The sequence below is a fragment of the Gadus macrocephalus genome, chromosome 23, assembly GCF_031168955.1.
Source record: "Gadus macrocephalus chromosome 23, ASM3116895v1".
NCBI lineage: Eukaryota > Metazoa > Chordata > Actinopteri > Gadiformes > Gadidae > Gadus > Gadus macrocephalus.
This window is the reverse complement of record NC_082404.1, coordinates 4,122,887-4,139,185: the sequence shown is the minus strand read 5'-3', so window position 1 is coordinate 4,139,185 and position 16,299 is coordinate 4,122,887. Positions and strand designations below refer to the sequence as shown.

The window sequence follows — 16,299 nt, the reverse complement described above, 5'->3', positions numbered from 1 at the left end:
CCATTAACCCTGAGACTGAGATAAGAATACTGGATTCCATCAGTAGTCATAAAACATAACCCTTTTTGTTATAAATATAGAGTGCCCCCATGTGGAGTAATTGTGAAACCGACTTAAGGTAATACGTCTCGAATGCCACCCTTACTTAAAATAATAAACTAATAAAAAAGCCACTTTCCCATTTGACTCAATTTCACTAATGTGCAACATGGATGCATTCAATTTAGTTTTTTTAACCTGAGGCTTTGAAAAAGTTCCCATCGCTACTTTCCCATCGCAAAAAGTTGAAACACCAGTTGGCTTTCTAACTTTAGTGGATTCACATCGCCATCTGGTGGTTCCAACATGGAACTACACAAGGACAATCGATTCAACAAATGTTATCAGTCAGCTCGATTTAATATTTCCAAATGCCTTAAATTTAAAGTTACAACAGCAGTCCTCCGTTATGGCATTTTTGATTTTTTACAAACCAATCCATTTCAGTGGTAATCAACAAAAATACACCCTAACGCTAACCTCTAAAGTAAAAAGCAGTCATCAACATTATCGCATAGTAATGTTAACAGCATTAGTTCAATTAATTTGAAGAAGCCAGTGAAACTACGAATGTTGGCAACGAGGAGCCCCTTTCATTTCTTGATTTATAAGGCAGTCTACTTATGACATAATCACATGTATGACATAATCCACCATAGCTATCCAACAGGGCAATACAAATATGGAGGGTTTTATGGAAAATGTATTTACTATACATTTGACTCACAATTTTGTCCAATACGACAAGGCAGCAAAGTGTTAATGTTTTATAGGAAGGCAAGGAGAGAAGGCAACCTCCTGTTCCTTCGGTCCCCATAAGCAACCCTCACCGTCTGACAGTTATACGTTCTTACAAAAATAACAATTGTTACCGTGTTTCTCTTTGCAAAGTTGAAGATATTCTCTCAAAATCTCAAGTCCTTTCTTTTTGTGCGCGCGCGCAAAAATAGCTGTTCCATGTTCTGATTCCGGAACAATTAAAACGGAACAATTATATATATTATAAATATATCAAACAACCTAAATAATTTTTTATCCATCTGTCTTCTAACCCAATCTCTACCCCTCGTGCATTCTAGACGTTGCCTCATGGTTGCTCATGGCACTTTCTCTACCTTGGTCTGAAAAGGCGACCATTATAAAGTGGAGTCCCCCTCTCTCCCTCATACCGCCACCAACCCCCCCTCCTCCCCGTCTCTACAACTTGGCCTTGCCCTGGAAGAAGCCCATGATGGCGGCCATGCACTCGTCGGACTGCCAGCGCTCCACCAGCCGCGCCACCTCCGCGTCGTTGGCCGCGTGCAGCCGCTCTAGCTCCGCCGAGCGGACCAGCTGCTTGGACAGCGCCAGGGACTGAGGGAGAGGGAGAGAGAGACGGTGTGTGTTAATGGTGGGATAGAGGTGGGCTGTGCACCACTATGTCTAACGGCGGAGGGTTCAGTGGCACCTAGCGGTGAGGTTGCAGATCCACCCGCCCTCCTCCAATGACTACAATGACAGGGATGACGATGACATCTGGTACTTCCAGATGTCATCGTCTACAACAGCATATAGTAGCCTAGGGTCAAGTGATGAGGTTGCCTGATAGATTAATACATTGTATTAAGATATTTAGTCCTAGTAACTATAGGTCTCGGCTGACAAGTAAGACGGCGGTTATGAATAATAATTGAAAAGGCGGCGTCTCTAGAGTCGTTGGCTGTTCCTTCATCGTATTGATACCGCCTCATATTAGATCACCGGTTGAGATCGATTGGTCTATCTCGCACCGGGCAGAAATATTCCTGCAGGAGAGGGGAAACGGACCTTATCCGCAGAGCAAATACACACGAGCCTGGAGATACATCTGCTTCAAGGCCATGTCTGTCTAGATGCTCCTCATTTCTACACACTTCACCATGCCTTCAAGAATGAATTTACTCAAAAAGGGCCCTTGAATGTGTGTCTGTACACGCAAGCGTGTCACTGTCTGTGAAGATACTGGGAATATCAGTATTCACAGTATCTGTGAATACTGATAACTAATATACCAAGTGAGGTGGACTGTGATGCCTTGAGCTGACTTTGATCGTATAATGTCAGTGTCTGCAGTGTGTTTCCATACGTTGGGAGGCAGCTGGGCGTAGGCCTTGAGTCTGTTCCACACCTCCGTCTGGAAGGAGGCGTCAGGGAACACCTCAGTGACCAGACCCTGGTCGCAGGCCTGGGCCGCCGTTAGCTTCTTGTTGAACAGCAGCATCTCACTGGCCTGGGGAGGCAGAGACAGTGAAACACACAGAGGGAGGGACGTGGAAGAAGACAGAAGATGTGCACAAATTTGGTGAATTTAGATTGTAAATCATTGCGTTACATTGGTAATCATGTGTTGGCCATTTCAAATATTGTTAGTTTAACATAATCCCAAATTGATAGAGTTTATTTGTGTTAGCATAGTCACATCATAGTTAAAGGTTTTACCAGCGATTCTAGGCCGAAACATAAATGGTCAAAACCAAAATAAATAGTATTCCAACAAATCCCAGACAAGGGGTGGCTGTTGGGGGGTTTTGCGCTGCGTTCATGATAGCTTTTACTGGAGGCAAGAAACACAGAAGGGAGGGGGTTTGTTTGGGATCTCGCTTCAAAACAGAAAACACCAACAGAGGTGACGTCACCCAACATCGCTGACACAACCTTTAAGATACATTTTGTTTACAGAATGCAATAATCAAGAATTATTAAAAACTTTACATTTAATAAAGACTTAAAGCTTCATCTTTGAGTGTTTCATTAATACATTTTCAGTATTTTTTTCTAATCCTCAATTAAATTGCCATTGTCTGACAATAAAAACAAACTGTAAAGGGAGGTGGTTCTTCAGGTTGCGTGTGTGTAACCCTGTGCGTACCTTGGAGGGCCCCATAATCAGGGGGAAGGTGTATGAGGAGCAGCCCTCTGGACTCTGACCCAGCTTGCTGAAGGGAGTGTGGAAGGTTGCCTACACCCCCCACGCGCGCGCGCACACACACACACACACACACACACACACACACACACACACACACACACACACACACACACACACACACACACACACACACACACACACACACACACACACACACACACACACACACAGTGAAAATAGGCCGACAACACAGTATGGAAATTAATTTACTGTTTTGGTGGTGTGTTATATGATGATGCAGAACAACGTACCCTATCTGTGGAGTACACCAGATCAAACAGCGCCAGCACTGTGACCGACACGCCGACAGCTGGCCCGTTCACCACGGCAACCAGAGGTTTCGGAAAGTCTATGTAAGCATTGATGTAGTTCCTGTATACAAAGGAAGTGGAGAAAATTGACATTTAGTGCACTGTGCAGAAGAAAGTCAATTAATAGGTTGTTAATACAACAAGTAATCATCCACCCTGCTATAAACCACTCGGTGTTCACCTCAGCAGATCCCCACTTTTTTTCGCCAACGCATCAATTCCACCTTCTGGGATCTTGGTGAAGTTAGACAGGTCATTCCCACTGCAGTAAAAGTCCCCAGCACCTAGAAACACACACACACACACAAATGTGTAAGTGTGATCCTACGATAGCTCCTCAATAATTTGTCTAATCACTATGCATTTACTTGTAAAAATGAAAAAGATTGACAGCTTTGAGCTTTGTGGACTGTGAGACCATCCCGATATTCCTGTTGCACTTCCCAATAAAACTCAATCACCAGAGTGAAACAGAACGTCAATGTGTGAGATCAGGATGGTCGCACGACTCTGTTTGGACACGTAAACAGTGTAACAACCAACCGGTAATGACTGTGAGCACAGAGCTGTCCTTTGCTGCTTGGTCCAGGGCAGAGATGATATCAGTGTACAACTGAGAGGGGAACAGAGGGAAGGGATGACAGTTGACCATCTTCGTTGCTACAACAATCCTTTAATAATTTTACCAACGAGCCGTTTCAGCTCCTTCAAAAGAAGACCTATAATGCTAATTTAAGGGGACTAGGTGTAGGAGTTTGGATTAAAATCGCTTTGCCTAGGCGATACATGGTAGCATTTTAACATAGAAGAATGTAACCTTCACCTACGCTCTTAATTGCATAGAACTGGTTATGAAAGGAGAAAGGAGGGAAACGACATCGAAGCGGATAATAGATAATTCATAACTTTCAAACGTTTATTCATGTGATTATTATCTACTGGACCAACGGAGCTCAGACTCCAGTGCTCTGAATGCAAGAGCCGGAGAAGACTGCAGTTCACACACCGGCCAGAGGGGCCAGTAATGAGAAGGAACTTCTGATTCCTGAGTACCGTTTAACATATAGCCAAAGTATTTTCAATAGGAAGTTTCATTGTTCACCTCTGTGGTGATGGCGTTCTTCTTGGCGGGCCTGTTGAGCATAATGGTGGTGATCTTATCTTCAGTTGTCACCACCAGATCTTTATATGTGGGGCCGCTACCAGCAGCCTGTGCCACCACCTGAGCAGACCCTCCTTCCTCCGTCACCAGGGAGCCAATCAGGTCACAGTACTGCTGCCTGGCTTCTTCCTGATTGGAGGCAGAAAAAAAACAAGGCAAATGTGAGAAACATCCATTTGTTTTCTTGTTATCTTTGCTTGTAATTGCTGCAAACTAAAACACATTGCTATCAGGATCAGAGTTATGCACTTGGTCAGAGATGTTCTCGCAACCCTGTAAGGGACCAAAGACCAGACCCGGAAACTGGAAACTCTGTAGTAACATCACTGTGGGGAATAAAGGAAATATTATACTTTTGCTTGGAATAGCCACCGTAGAACACTGTATATGTGTTTATTTAGATAGACAGATGTATAGATAATTGATCCCAAGGGGAAATTCAAAGACACAGTATCTTGCATAGACATAGCATACACATAGAACATAAACAAGATGATAAAATAAAATAATATAAAATATCCACATGGATAATATGTACGATAAAAGATATGCTACGGTACTCTTGGAGAATTTGTGTCCTGATGGCAGTGCAAATGAGTACGTGCACCAGTGCAGGGATCAAATCTAGAAGCCAGCATTAAATATGGACGATAAAAAGGTCAGTACACTGTTTACGGGAGGTAGTGAAAAGTATGCTATATTTTTGCATATAGAGCGGTTAGTGAGATCCGACCGCCGTGTAGGAACAATGCCCCCTTGTTAGCGGTAATACCGCAAGCACACTCCCTTGTGTTACATTTTTCACCTGCACTGATGAGGTAGTTATTTGTGCCGTTGTTTGTCTGTCTGTACGCAGGATTACAAAAAAAGCGATCAGCCCAATGTTCGATAAACCTTGGGAAGGTTGAAGTGTCGCCAAGGAAGGGCCGACTAAAGAGATACAGGTCTGAAACTTAAGTTCCACTTTTGATAACATCTCCACCTTCAATTTGCTCTCCTTGTGCCCTTCTAGTTCGTTCATTTTAATTGTTCCCAAATATGTTCAAATTGTGGAGCTGAAGAGTAAAAGGAGTTATAAATAAACTAAAGAATACGTTATAGATCAAATAAAAAGATGTTGTGCACTCATGAGGATTTGTTGCGATCACTCCTAAAATCCTGTGTTTTCCTGTGCACTATGTTAACGTTCCACTCTGCTGTGACGCTGGTGGCATATTTTTCGTGATATCTGAGTGTCTTTACAAGGAAGAAAGTTTGATAACTATAACTTGCCTAAGAAAAAACGCCTAGTTGAACAGGGCAATCACACAGCAGGTTTCTAGAAGATATTCCAAGGGTCTGTTGAAACATGGTGCTGAGAGAGTTGTTGAGAGGATATTACCTGAGATATGGAGCCAAGTGACTTCCATGCGTCCCATTTAGCTTTTTTGACAAAATCTAGCATCCCGGGTTTCGACGTGGTGCACTGTCCTTCAGTGGACTGGACGGTCGGTCGGCGGTTGTTGTCGTGGTTGTGTGTTGATTTGGATAAGATAGGATGGAGGAGGATAGCATTATAAGAAAAAACAATTCACTTAAATGACAAATCACGTCATGCACAATTGAAGGGAGCCCTGTCGCATGGTGGATGTTACCTGTTTGAAGAGAGCATAGATTTGTAGTTTGGCCATATTGCCTGGGTCATTCTTAAGGGTGGCCAGCTTGCTCTTGGCCAGGTTAAACTGCTCCACGGTAGCACCTGCAAACACATGGATCACTGCCTACCGATGGGACTTTTAAACCGATGGAATTAGGGCTGTAACGATACACAAACTCACGATTCGGTTTGTAACACGATTTTTGACCCACGGTTCGATACATCCCACGATTTTTTTACATTTAAAAAGCATTTTATTTAAACAACACTTATATACCAATTAACTTAATGTAACATTTAATAACAAATAATTTGGAACACTGAACAGATTTGAACAGAAAGAATACTATTAAAGTATAGCTAAATTAATAAGTAACTAACCAAAGATTGCAGTTGGAGGATGCTTTTTGCTGGTAGGCAAAAACCCTCAACTGTTTGGTTGGTTTAGTCAAATATCCTTATTAGCGCTTTTTATTAGGCTATGTAGCTTAAATAATGACATAATCAGGCCGTATAGAATGCAACATGTTTAATAGCCTAACTTTCAATAGATGGGGAAAAACATGAACGTCAAACATGAACGTCGCAACAACGAGGCATAGTGTGAGTAGCATATGTGTGTGCGCGAGAATGGCAGTGTGCGTATGCGTGCGTGAGTGACGTCAGCGAGTGAGTGGACGAGCGAGGAGAGCGAGCGGTAGCGCGTGTGTCTTGTGAGGAAGCGAACGAGTCCGGTAGAATAAAGTACCCATCCTGTCAATAATTGGTGGCCGCTTCATTCCGACCTATAAGCAGACAAACTGCCAGTCAAATCACACAAAACAATAGAGACAGGATCACACAGGCAATTTTTTTCGCGCTTGGCCCACTCTGGATAAATGTCGTTCATATCGCATATGAGGACCTCGACGGCTGTGGAGAAATGCAATCCTCCGTAGCCACGGAGAACTGTCATCGCAGAGAGTGCATCTCGTCGCATACTTACGGCATCGATAGGAAGGGGCGCTGTCAGCAGACTATTATTTAGACAAATTATTAGCAAATTTCAATCAGACAATTTGACCGGAGAGTTAGAAAGGGCGTATCGCGCTTCTGCCTTCTCACACCACGAGAGAGGTTCGTGGCTTTGAGTGTCGCGATTTCGGTTTCGATACGCGTATCGTTACAGCCCTAGATGGAATGTAATACAACTGAACAATGGATACAAAATGTCTGGGGTATAGTGTAGTAAAATGAAGATAACAAACACAGAGCTTTGCTGATGCTTTGACATGTTTACATTGAGCATAGAGCAGATAACTGCCAAAGCAACATGTGAAGTAATATTAACACGAATACCTTTAAAAAAACAGCAAAACAGTGGTGCAATATGACGATTACATGTGACACTTGTAAGACATTTGCGTGGGCACATCGTGATGTTGTTGCTGAAACGATATGTTGCTGGCCCTTACCAATACCCAGAACAATACATGGAGCTACTTATTTACATGTACTCACCCATCAATGGAGAAGCATTGGTGTGGAACTTGAGCACGGGAACAGCAGTCGCTCGGCCAACCCTAGAAGAAGGAAAGTGAGACATGAACATTTGTTGCTGCAAAAATAATGTGCCGCTCGCTCTTACCCGGGTCTCACCTGTAATGAGCTGTATTAAACCAAACTAGTTGACGCATTACACAATGAACCAACAAGTGGCCCGGGGTCACATAATGTAGAGCAGAGGTCGTCGGGACTTTGGCTTTACCAGCCCTGATCTCAAATGGCATAACATGACATTAATAACCTTGCAGTCAGAATAAAGCAACGGTCAAAGACTACTACAATTTAGCAGGAATAAAAGAAATCATTAGAGGACCTTGTATTGAGCGTGGTTCGTACTAGCTGCTATGCTGCAGGACATCATTGAAGACCTTGTATTCACCCTACTAGCTGCTATGCTAACTCCCCTTTCATTGAGCTTGCAGACAGAGGATGGCTATTGACATGTCATTCAGCACTCAGTGACATTAAAAAGACTAGTGTTGTTATTATATATGTGAGACAGTTACTCCCTAAAAAACATCAGAGGAACGTGCTACCTAAAGCTAAATCAGCTACCTTGCGCTGTTCGAGAGTAATGCTAAACGGTTTACCCTTGTAACACGCGTTTTAACTGGATTCAGACGGAGTGCCCTGGCTGCCAAACAACCAGCAAACTCTAATGTTGTTCCGTGTTCTCTTACCTCGATAGACTGACGAACCGCAAAGGGGCAAACAAGCTACGAGCAGCCATCTAGCAGTTAGCCTCACACAGTGCAGTGCAAAGTACAGTTCGTGCCCTGATGGGTTTGCTCTGGGTTACGGCCAACCGGCTAGTGTCAATTGAGATGGGCTGAATGAAGGCTCGCTCTGTTCGCCAACACAACAGACCAAGACAGGCTTGAAATAATAAATAAATATTAAACACCAAAAAACTAAAGTATACGAAAGTAGACAGCGTTTTTTTGGGATAAGAAGCACTTCTCTACTGTTTTCAATTAGTTTGTTTTCAAACAATTAGCCCTATATAGAATATCATGTCTGTAACAGTTTTAAATTGTAAATGTGCAAAAACAATAAATAGATAGAGGTAGTCTGTACAGTAAATAGAATAAAAAATATTAAATTTGAGGTCGTCTTTATATATATGTATATATAAATATATAGTTTATATATAGTTGGTAATCCAGTTGGACAACATGTGTGACTTGGTTTGGGGCCCTGTTGAGATCAGTGTTTACAGGCCTACACACAAGTCCAGTTACGCCAGGGCAAGACTTGTGTGCGTCCAGTTACGCCCAGTTACGCCCCTGTGTGTCTACATCCCTGTGTGCCTAGTTCACACCTAGTTCAATCAGTTTATCAGCAAGTCTGGTGTGGATTATTGTATTGCAAGCTGAACTGTAATCAATAAACAACAGTGTCACATAACCTCCCTTCTGGCTTCATTCAATCCTGCAAGAATATGTTTCTTATTTTAAATATAAGTCATTCCATAACATCTGACTAAAGCAAACACGTTTTTGTGATCTCCTCATCTCAGCGAGAGGCCAGAACATTTCAACCAAGCAGCATCCCATTATCGTTGAACCATGTCAGAATATCTATAAACATTTATCATTTGTTTGGTCCTGCAATAATCTCCTTTATTTCCCCCCGAAGCCAATGCTTTTGTGAAGCTGATACCCTTTATCCACCAGATGGTTCTTCGTTCTGTTCAAACACAACCATTTGCTCAGTAATGACTTTTGTTAACAGCCCTTTAACTTTCGACAGTGCTAAACCAAAACGCTAGGGGAAGCTAGGGGGTTTTACTATCACAGATAGTAGCATCCATCTGATGAAGCTGGGCTCTGTCTGCGTTACACCCGCCCACTTCCCAGAGTTGTCAGCATCCATTGGCTGGAGCGTCAAGGTGTCAAAGTCTGTGATGAATGTGATAGGACCATCAGTCCATGTCCAGCAACCCCATGGTCTTTAGTCCAATTGAAATAAACGTCTATTATGGGAGTGACTTTAATATATTTGCGTCACCAAGGGATGTTGAGTAGGCTACTCATTAATAATGAATTGGGTTTGAAGGGAGAGATCTGCTGGCCGGCCCGGTGTTTAGACGCTTGGAAGAAGATCATGCCGCAGCCAAAATCACGGAAAATCGCCGTATTGGGTTACAGATCCGTGGGTAAGTGACTCCTATTGCTTCTTAAACGAAATATAGGTCGACTTCAAGAGAAAAATACGAAGCGAATGATAGGCTACGACGTATTTCTCACAACGCGCATCTGTACGCATTGTTTAAAATAGTAATATAGCCTATATATTACTCAAATAGGCCAGATGGACTTGACATGGGTGTGTCTGTGTTAGGGAGGAATTTCATCCTAGTAACATTTTTTCAATTGTATATTCAACGTAAACTTAACTAACTATCGATGGGCTACAAACACATCTGTCCAAAATGAAAGTTATATTCATTATCCAAGTTTTATAGATTGGTCCACACGACAGGTCTAGCAGGATGTAATGAAGGATGTGCAGTAGACCAGTGGTGATGCTGCGATCATTACGTCAAAACACATGATGGCAGCCCTCAGAGAACAACGTGGTCACTAGTACACTAAAACCCCCCATATCCTTCAGTTGATTTTAAACATGTTGCACTAATAATGTTGCATGCGTTCTAATCATTTTTGAGTTGGTAATCCATAGTGCATCTCCATTAATAACGAATTGATTATCATCGATACGACTCATTATATGATGTTCATAATCCTAACTGAATTCTAAACATAAGCCATGTTAAAACGTTGTGAGTGTTTCTGTTTCTTCAGGAAAATCTTCCCTTACCATCCAGTTTGTTGAAGGACAGTTTGTGGACTCGTATGATCCCACCATAGAAAACAGTATGTTGATACGATATATTTAATAACTGAACCTTTCCTGTACCGGCCTGTAGACTTACAAAAGAAGGAAGAGGAACACAACAATATGACATATTATTGTTACTGCAGTCATGATTGAGCTATCTGCTGTTGGTTTTTGAAATCCCTCTGTGTGATATGACATTGCATACCACACACAACAATCAATGTTAATCTCTCTCTCTCTCTCTCTCTCTCTCTCTCTCTCTCTCTCTCTCTCTCTCTCTCTCTCTCTCTCTCTCTCTCTCTCTCTCTCTCTCTCTCTCTCTCTCTCTCTCTCTCTCTCTCTCTCTCTCTCTCTCTCTCTCTCTCAATATCAGCATTTACTAAGACTATAACAGTAAGTGGTCAGGAGTACCACCTGCAGCTAGTGGACACAGCCGGTCAGGTGAGCACTGGCATCCAATCACAAGCCCCTTCTTATAAACTTCTTGTATGGGCTTATGCATCTTCCCTTCTCTCTTTTATTTCCCTCATTCTATCTTTCTCTCTTTCAGGATGAATACTCCATCTTTCCTCAGAGTTACACGATTGATGTGGACGGATACATCCTCCTGTTCTCTGTCACCTCCTACAAAAGGTTCTCTACCTGTTAATTTCTTCATTCGGTTCTGTCGTTTTCCATCTCCCATTTGTCCCTTTCACTCCCTGCCGCGGCCCCTTGTTCATCCCCCCCATTCTTACCTCTTGTCTATTGATTATGGTGTTGTTGACATCGTTAGAGATCACATTAGGCCCCGCCCTGACAAGCTCTCAGAGAGAGTAAGTGACCTCCTGTTAGTAGAGTGTCGTTACATCAGAGGCTGATGCAAACACAGATATGAGTGGTAGTATCCCAGATTCTAGATATCCCCCACCTTTGAATTTACACATTATCTGTTATCAGAACAATGTACAGCTCTGAATGATCAGAATACCTAATACAAATAATGATGTTTAGTCTCTTATGATGAATAGCCTCACTCATTGGTAGTTCATGTTATTGCATGTATTAAATTAAGCTTGAAGCGTGTCTTCGACTCAAAGACCAGAAAAGACTAACATTCGTGATGTTATTGAAGTAAAATTGAAATGACAGCGATAAGCAAGATGTTGGAGTTCAATTAGTTATGAGAGAACTGTGGGAATGTGTAGTTGGAAGTGCTATAAACCCTTGAGTCAATGTCGCCTACCTCATGAATGCCCAGTAGAGTGAGTGAAACGTAAACACGATGATATGTGTATGTTTTTTCAGTTTTGAAGTGGTCCGAGTGATCCACGAAAAGCTTCTGGACATGGTGGGAAACTTGCAGTAAGTAAACCAAATCGCTTTGACCTTTTCTCTTCCAGAGGAAAAGTTATTTCCCAAAAGATTCACAGATACATACATTTTACTATAATACACAGGTCAATAGCTGTCTATCATAACTCTCTCTCTCTCTCTCTCTCTCTCTCTCTCTCTCTCTCTCTCTCTCTCTCTCTCTCTCTCTCTCTCTCTCTCTCTCTCTCTCTCTCTCTCTCTCTCTCTCTCTCTCTCTCTCTCTCTCTCTCTCTCTCTCTCTCTCTCTCTCTCTTCTCACCCCCCGTGCCCTTTCAGAGTACCAATAATTTTAGTAGGCAACAAAAAGGACTTGCACATGGAAAGGTGAGCAACTGTATCTTAACAAACTCACACACAACTCTGACCTCATCAAATCTGAACCAGGAAACATTAAAGAATTTGCTCTTGCCTTTGATTGGCTTTGTATGTGTGTGTTTGAGTGCAGCCAATCAGTTTGTGTGTGTATCATTGAGAAACCAAAGGATGTCAAATGTCCATCTGAATTAATGTTTAACAAAGCATATTTCTAATAAAATAATTTTTATTGCATTTTATTTAAATGTATGCAGCAACTTTTTTTGCTGCGGAAAACACATTTGAATTGAAAGATTAAAAGGGGGGAGCAAAGGAAATGGAGGAGAGGAAGACAGAGAGGAAGAGGGAGCAGCGGGTAGGGGAGGTGAGAGGAGGAGTGGTGAAGGAGGAGAAGTAGGGAGGTCTGCGTGCAGGGAGGGAGGAGAGGACTTTATATGCAAGGCCAGAGCTGCAACGAGATCAATACGTGTGTAAGATCCAATCACCAGGGGAGGAAAAACAACTCGCACGCAGATCCCAGCAACATGAGTCATGTAGTCACAAGCTCTCTGGAGAGGGACAGTATATGAGGAGGAGCACAAACAACACAGGATGTGTGTGTGTGTGTGTGTGTACATGCGTGTGTGTGTGTACATGCGCGTGTGTGCGTGTTTTTGTGTGAGTAATCAGTGGAAGGAGAGGAAAGGCATCCAAATGGTTTTATAGTTTTCAATACACTGAATCGCTGACGCAAAGATCTTTCTCTCTGTTCTACCATTTCCGGTTCTCCCTGGATCTTTGGCCGGGGCTGGTTCTACTGTGTCCTCTGGGGTCTCTCCATGGCAGAGTGATCAGCTTCGAGGAGGGCCGGGCGCTGGCGGAGTCCTGGAGCGCTCCCTTCCTGGAGTCCTCGGCCAAGGAGAACCAGGTCGGGAACGCTGAACCCTGAGCTCATCTGTTCACCCCCAAACCCCAACACACAGACCCACAAACCCACAACTCACAAACAATGCTGGGAATATAACAAACAAGTAGATTCAACTTACACTTTCTATTTCCTTTTTTGCTATTAAGTGGAATGTGTAAACATCACTCAGTTCTGTGATGCTGGCAGACTAAAGCAGAGTAGTTGTTTTTACCAATGAACAAACAAAAAAGTGTAACGAAACAATTATTGCTCACCAACTAAAAAACAATTTCCTATTATCACTGAGGAAATTAGTTAGGTAAGGCAATTTGCACCCCTGGTAAAATGATCTTTATATGCCATTTGTACCCTGGTGCAATTAAGGATGATGAATGAATATGAAAGAATAAGATACGTCTCCTAGTCATAGTTAAACAATAGCCCATGTTAGTAAATTATTTTCTTTCCAAATATAATTTGATTGCATTGGATCAAACATTACTAACTTTTTTTATCCTCCTGACTCCATAATGGACACAAGAAAGGGTACATTTAGAGTACTGAAATGTACTTGAGACAATTGCATCTGAACAGTGTATCTTTTCAGATCGGTCTTCATGCATTGGATGGTAGCCCTCTGCACTCCATGCTTTCATTGCTAGGTGGAACTCTTCATCAACTGTCAAACGTCTGCCCTGATCATATTTTACTCGGCCGGTGGTCCTTTTAAAGAAGAAAAAACATTGTAGTCAGGTAGAATTATGATAAAATTAGCAAAAGTGTGACATAAGACACACTTTTGCTAATAAATTGGCAGTTAAGGGGGAGTACATGAAATATAGGGTGTTTTTTAAGCCCAACAGTAGGTGCGTTTCCATCCCCCTAATTTAATGCGAACTTTGAAGTATCGAATCAGTAAACGGTGATGGAAACACCAAAATTCGCATCAAAATCCTCTAATTCGCAAAAAAGTTTATCCGCTCGCTTGAGGTGGTTTTTGAGAAATGCGAAACAGAGTAAATTCGCAAAATGGGAGATGGAAACACATTTTTCGAATCAGCTGTGACGTAGCGAACTTTGAACACACAGGACTGACAGTCTTTTCGATTTCCGCATAACGACCGGCCATAGCAACCCTGCCGACATCAACGTGTAACGTCATCACCCTATTCCGCTCCAACCACTTGATGGAAACGCACCTAATTCGAATTACTTTTTTGCAAACTTTCTAAAGATTCGCATCACCTTTAAGATGGAAACGCACCTAGTGTGACCAAGGCTAAAAGTACCAGGGGTACGAATAGACACTCCGAATTAGTTTTCACAGTTGGTACATAAAAGTAAATACACACTTGTATCATAACACATATCAGCAGACCTGACTGACTCACCCTGAATCGCTGTCTACTTCCTGTTTCCTGCACCTGTCCTTCCTGTGTGTGCAGACGGCTGTGGAGGTGTTCAGGAGGATGATCCTGGAGGTGGAGAAGATGGAGGCGGGGCAGCCTCCAGGTCGCACCTCCTGTCTCATCATGTAGTATATCTGGACCTACAACCCTTTCTTCCTCCAACCTCTGCCCGCTTATTTCACTACCTCCTTTTTCTCCTCCCCCTCCATTCTCTCCATCCTGTCCTTTGTCTCCTTGTCTGTCTGTCACTCTTTCTCTCTCTCTTAAGGTAGAGTTATGGTTGGACGTTGACGCAACGCAACGACCACACAGTCGCTTAGACTTAGTCGGAACCTGTTTTGGTTCTGAGTCGGGTTTACGTCGGGTTGACGTTAGCCGACCAATCACAGTCCTTGCTGCTGCTGTGTTGCCTTGACGCAAGGTTCCAATTTTTAGGAGGCGCACGTCACACTCCTGTGGTGGATGGAAGGAGGGTCCGCAAGGACGTCATGGGTCCGCATTCCCCCTTGCGTCGATGTCCAACCATAACTACTTTTACTCTTTCTCTCTCTCTGTCTACCAGTCTCCATCTTTATCTCTCTCCCTCTCTCGCTCTCTTGACCAAACACTGCAACCTTGGAAAAGACCAGCAATATTTTGAGATGTCCAATGAGGAACATTGAAAAGATTGCAACGGTGTGGGCACTAATTTGAGCCAATCAGAAAACAGCATGTGCAATAACCCTTGTTTTCAACCAAAGATTTTTCACTTTGGTTTTAGTATTTTTAAGTGTGTGATCACTTTGTTTTTGTCTAAATATGTTTCTGTTATTTATTATTATTATTATTATTACTACCATTATTATTATTATTATTATTATTATTATTATTATTATTATTATTATTATTATTATTATTATCAGTCATTGGTGGAAACCAAAATCCCAAACTTAATAATTGATGATTTCATCCCAGACTTCCAGATTATTACCCAATGCATATCATTTTTTATTATTTTATGGAATCGGACTAGGCTAGACTAGACGATGACTTTTCTATTTTGAGCTTGTCATGCTGGGGCATCAGAGTTACTGTTATAAGTTGATGCAGAAAGTGGCCTTGATTTACACCTGCCAGTTCCTGTCTAGCAGTGTTTTGTCATTAACTAAAATTGCCCATAGGAAGGGAGGGACATTGTTATGATGTTATTGGTTGAAAGTTTAACCAATAATGCAATGCAAAGGAAGTTTGGTTTATGAGATTTGTTATTAATTTATAATTTTCCCAACCTTGTTGAATGTGAATAAAATGACTATGGAAATTAGCCAACAAGGTGAAAAGGAACTTTTAACTTACATTGCAAATAATTAGCACACTGGACTATATTTCTACATGCTGTTGAAACCCACCTGACAGGTCACAGCAGTTCCGGTAAAGACACACACACACACACACACACACACACACACACACATGAAATTGTTTTATATGGAAATAAGAACAAATAAATCCAGTTTAATATTGCTTTCATTAAATCTGTGTGCTATTGCCTGTTTAAGCATCTGATTGTAATGAAGATGCCTGCCGATGATATATACTGGAAGTGTGTATAATCTTTATGTTATGGATTATCAGTTGACGTGTTGGATTATTTCAACAGGGGGTGCTGTTGATTCAGTAATTTATTACAACTTTCTGTTCTGGCAAAGTAAAGGAATAATCATCCCTCAAATTCAGTTCATGCCATGGGTACCTTCTGAGCTCAATACAACCATAACACAGTTATATATAATCTATATATTATAAGTATATGGGAACTATCAGGATCCAAGTGGAACAAATTGCTACTACTGTTTACTACTCTGTGTTCCTC

At 42.0% G+C, this 16,299-nt stretch overlaps 2 protein-coding genes across 3 annotated transcripts; one reads left to right on the top strand and one right to left on the bottom strand.

Moving 5' to 3' along the window:
- Window positions 1-378: 378 nt before the first annotated feature.
- On the bottom strand, window positions 379-8,490 carry eci2 (enoyl-CoA delta isomerase 2). 2 transcript variants are annotated; one of them, XM_060044948.1, is made up of 11 exons: window positions 8,321-8,490; window positions 7,596-7,657; window positions 6,094-6,197; window positions 5,841-5,939; window positions 4,400-4,588; window positions 3,841-3,910; window positions 3,479-3,581; window positions 3,238-3,358; window positions 2,927-3,016; window positions 2,144-2,287; window positions 379-1,392 (listed from the first exon to the last, which is right to left on the bottom strand). In XM_060044948.1, the coding sequence occupies exons 1-11, from the start codon at window positions 8,368-8,370 to the stop codon at window positions 1,237-1,239; spliced, it is 1,188 nt and encodes a 395-aa protein (XP_059900931.1). In that variant the 5' UTR covers window positions 8,371-8,490; the 3' UTR covers window positions 379-1,236. The 2 variants fall into 2 exon arrangements, with proteins under 2 accessions (XP_059900931.1, XP_059900932.1); XM_060044949.1 differs by having other exon boundaries at window positions 8,231-8,337.
- A 1,094-nt stretch (window positions 8,491-9,584) lies between these two features.
- On the top strand, window positions 9,585-15,750 carry rheb (Ras homolog, mTORC1 binding). The gene is made up of 8 exons (XM_060045086.1): window positions 9,585-9,798; window positions 10,448-10,519; window positions 10,858-10,925; window positions 11,035-11,117; window positions 11,772-11,828; window positions 12,114-12,161; window positions 12,978-13,059; window positions 14,484-15,750. Exons 1-8 carry the CDS (start codon window positions 9,621-9,623, stop codon window positions 14,574-14,576), a joined length of 681 nt encoding a protein of 226 aa, XP_059901069.1. The 5' UTR covers window positions 9,585-9,620; the 3' UTR covers window positions 14,577-15,750.
- Window positions 15,751-16,299: the final 549 nt, after the last annotated feature.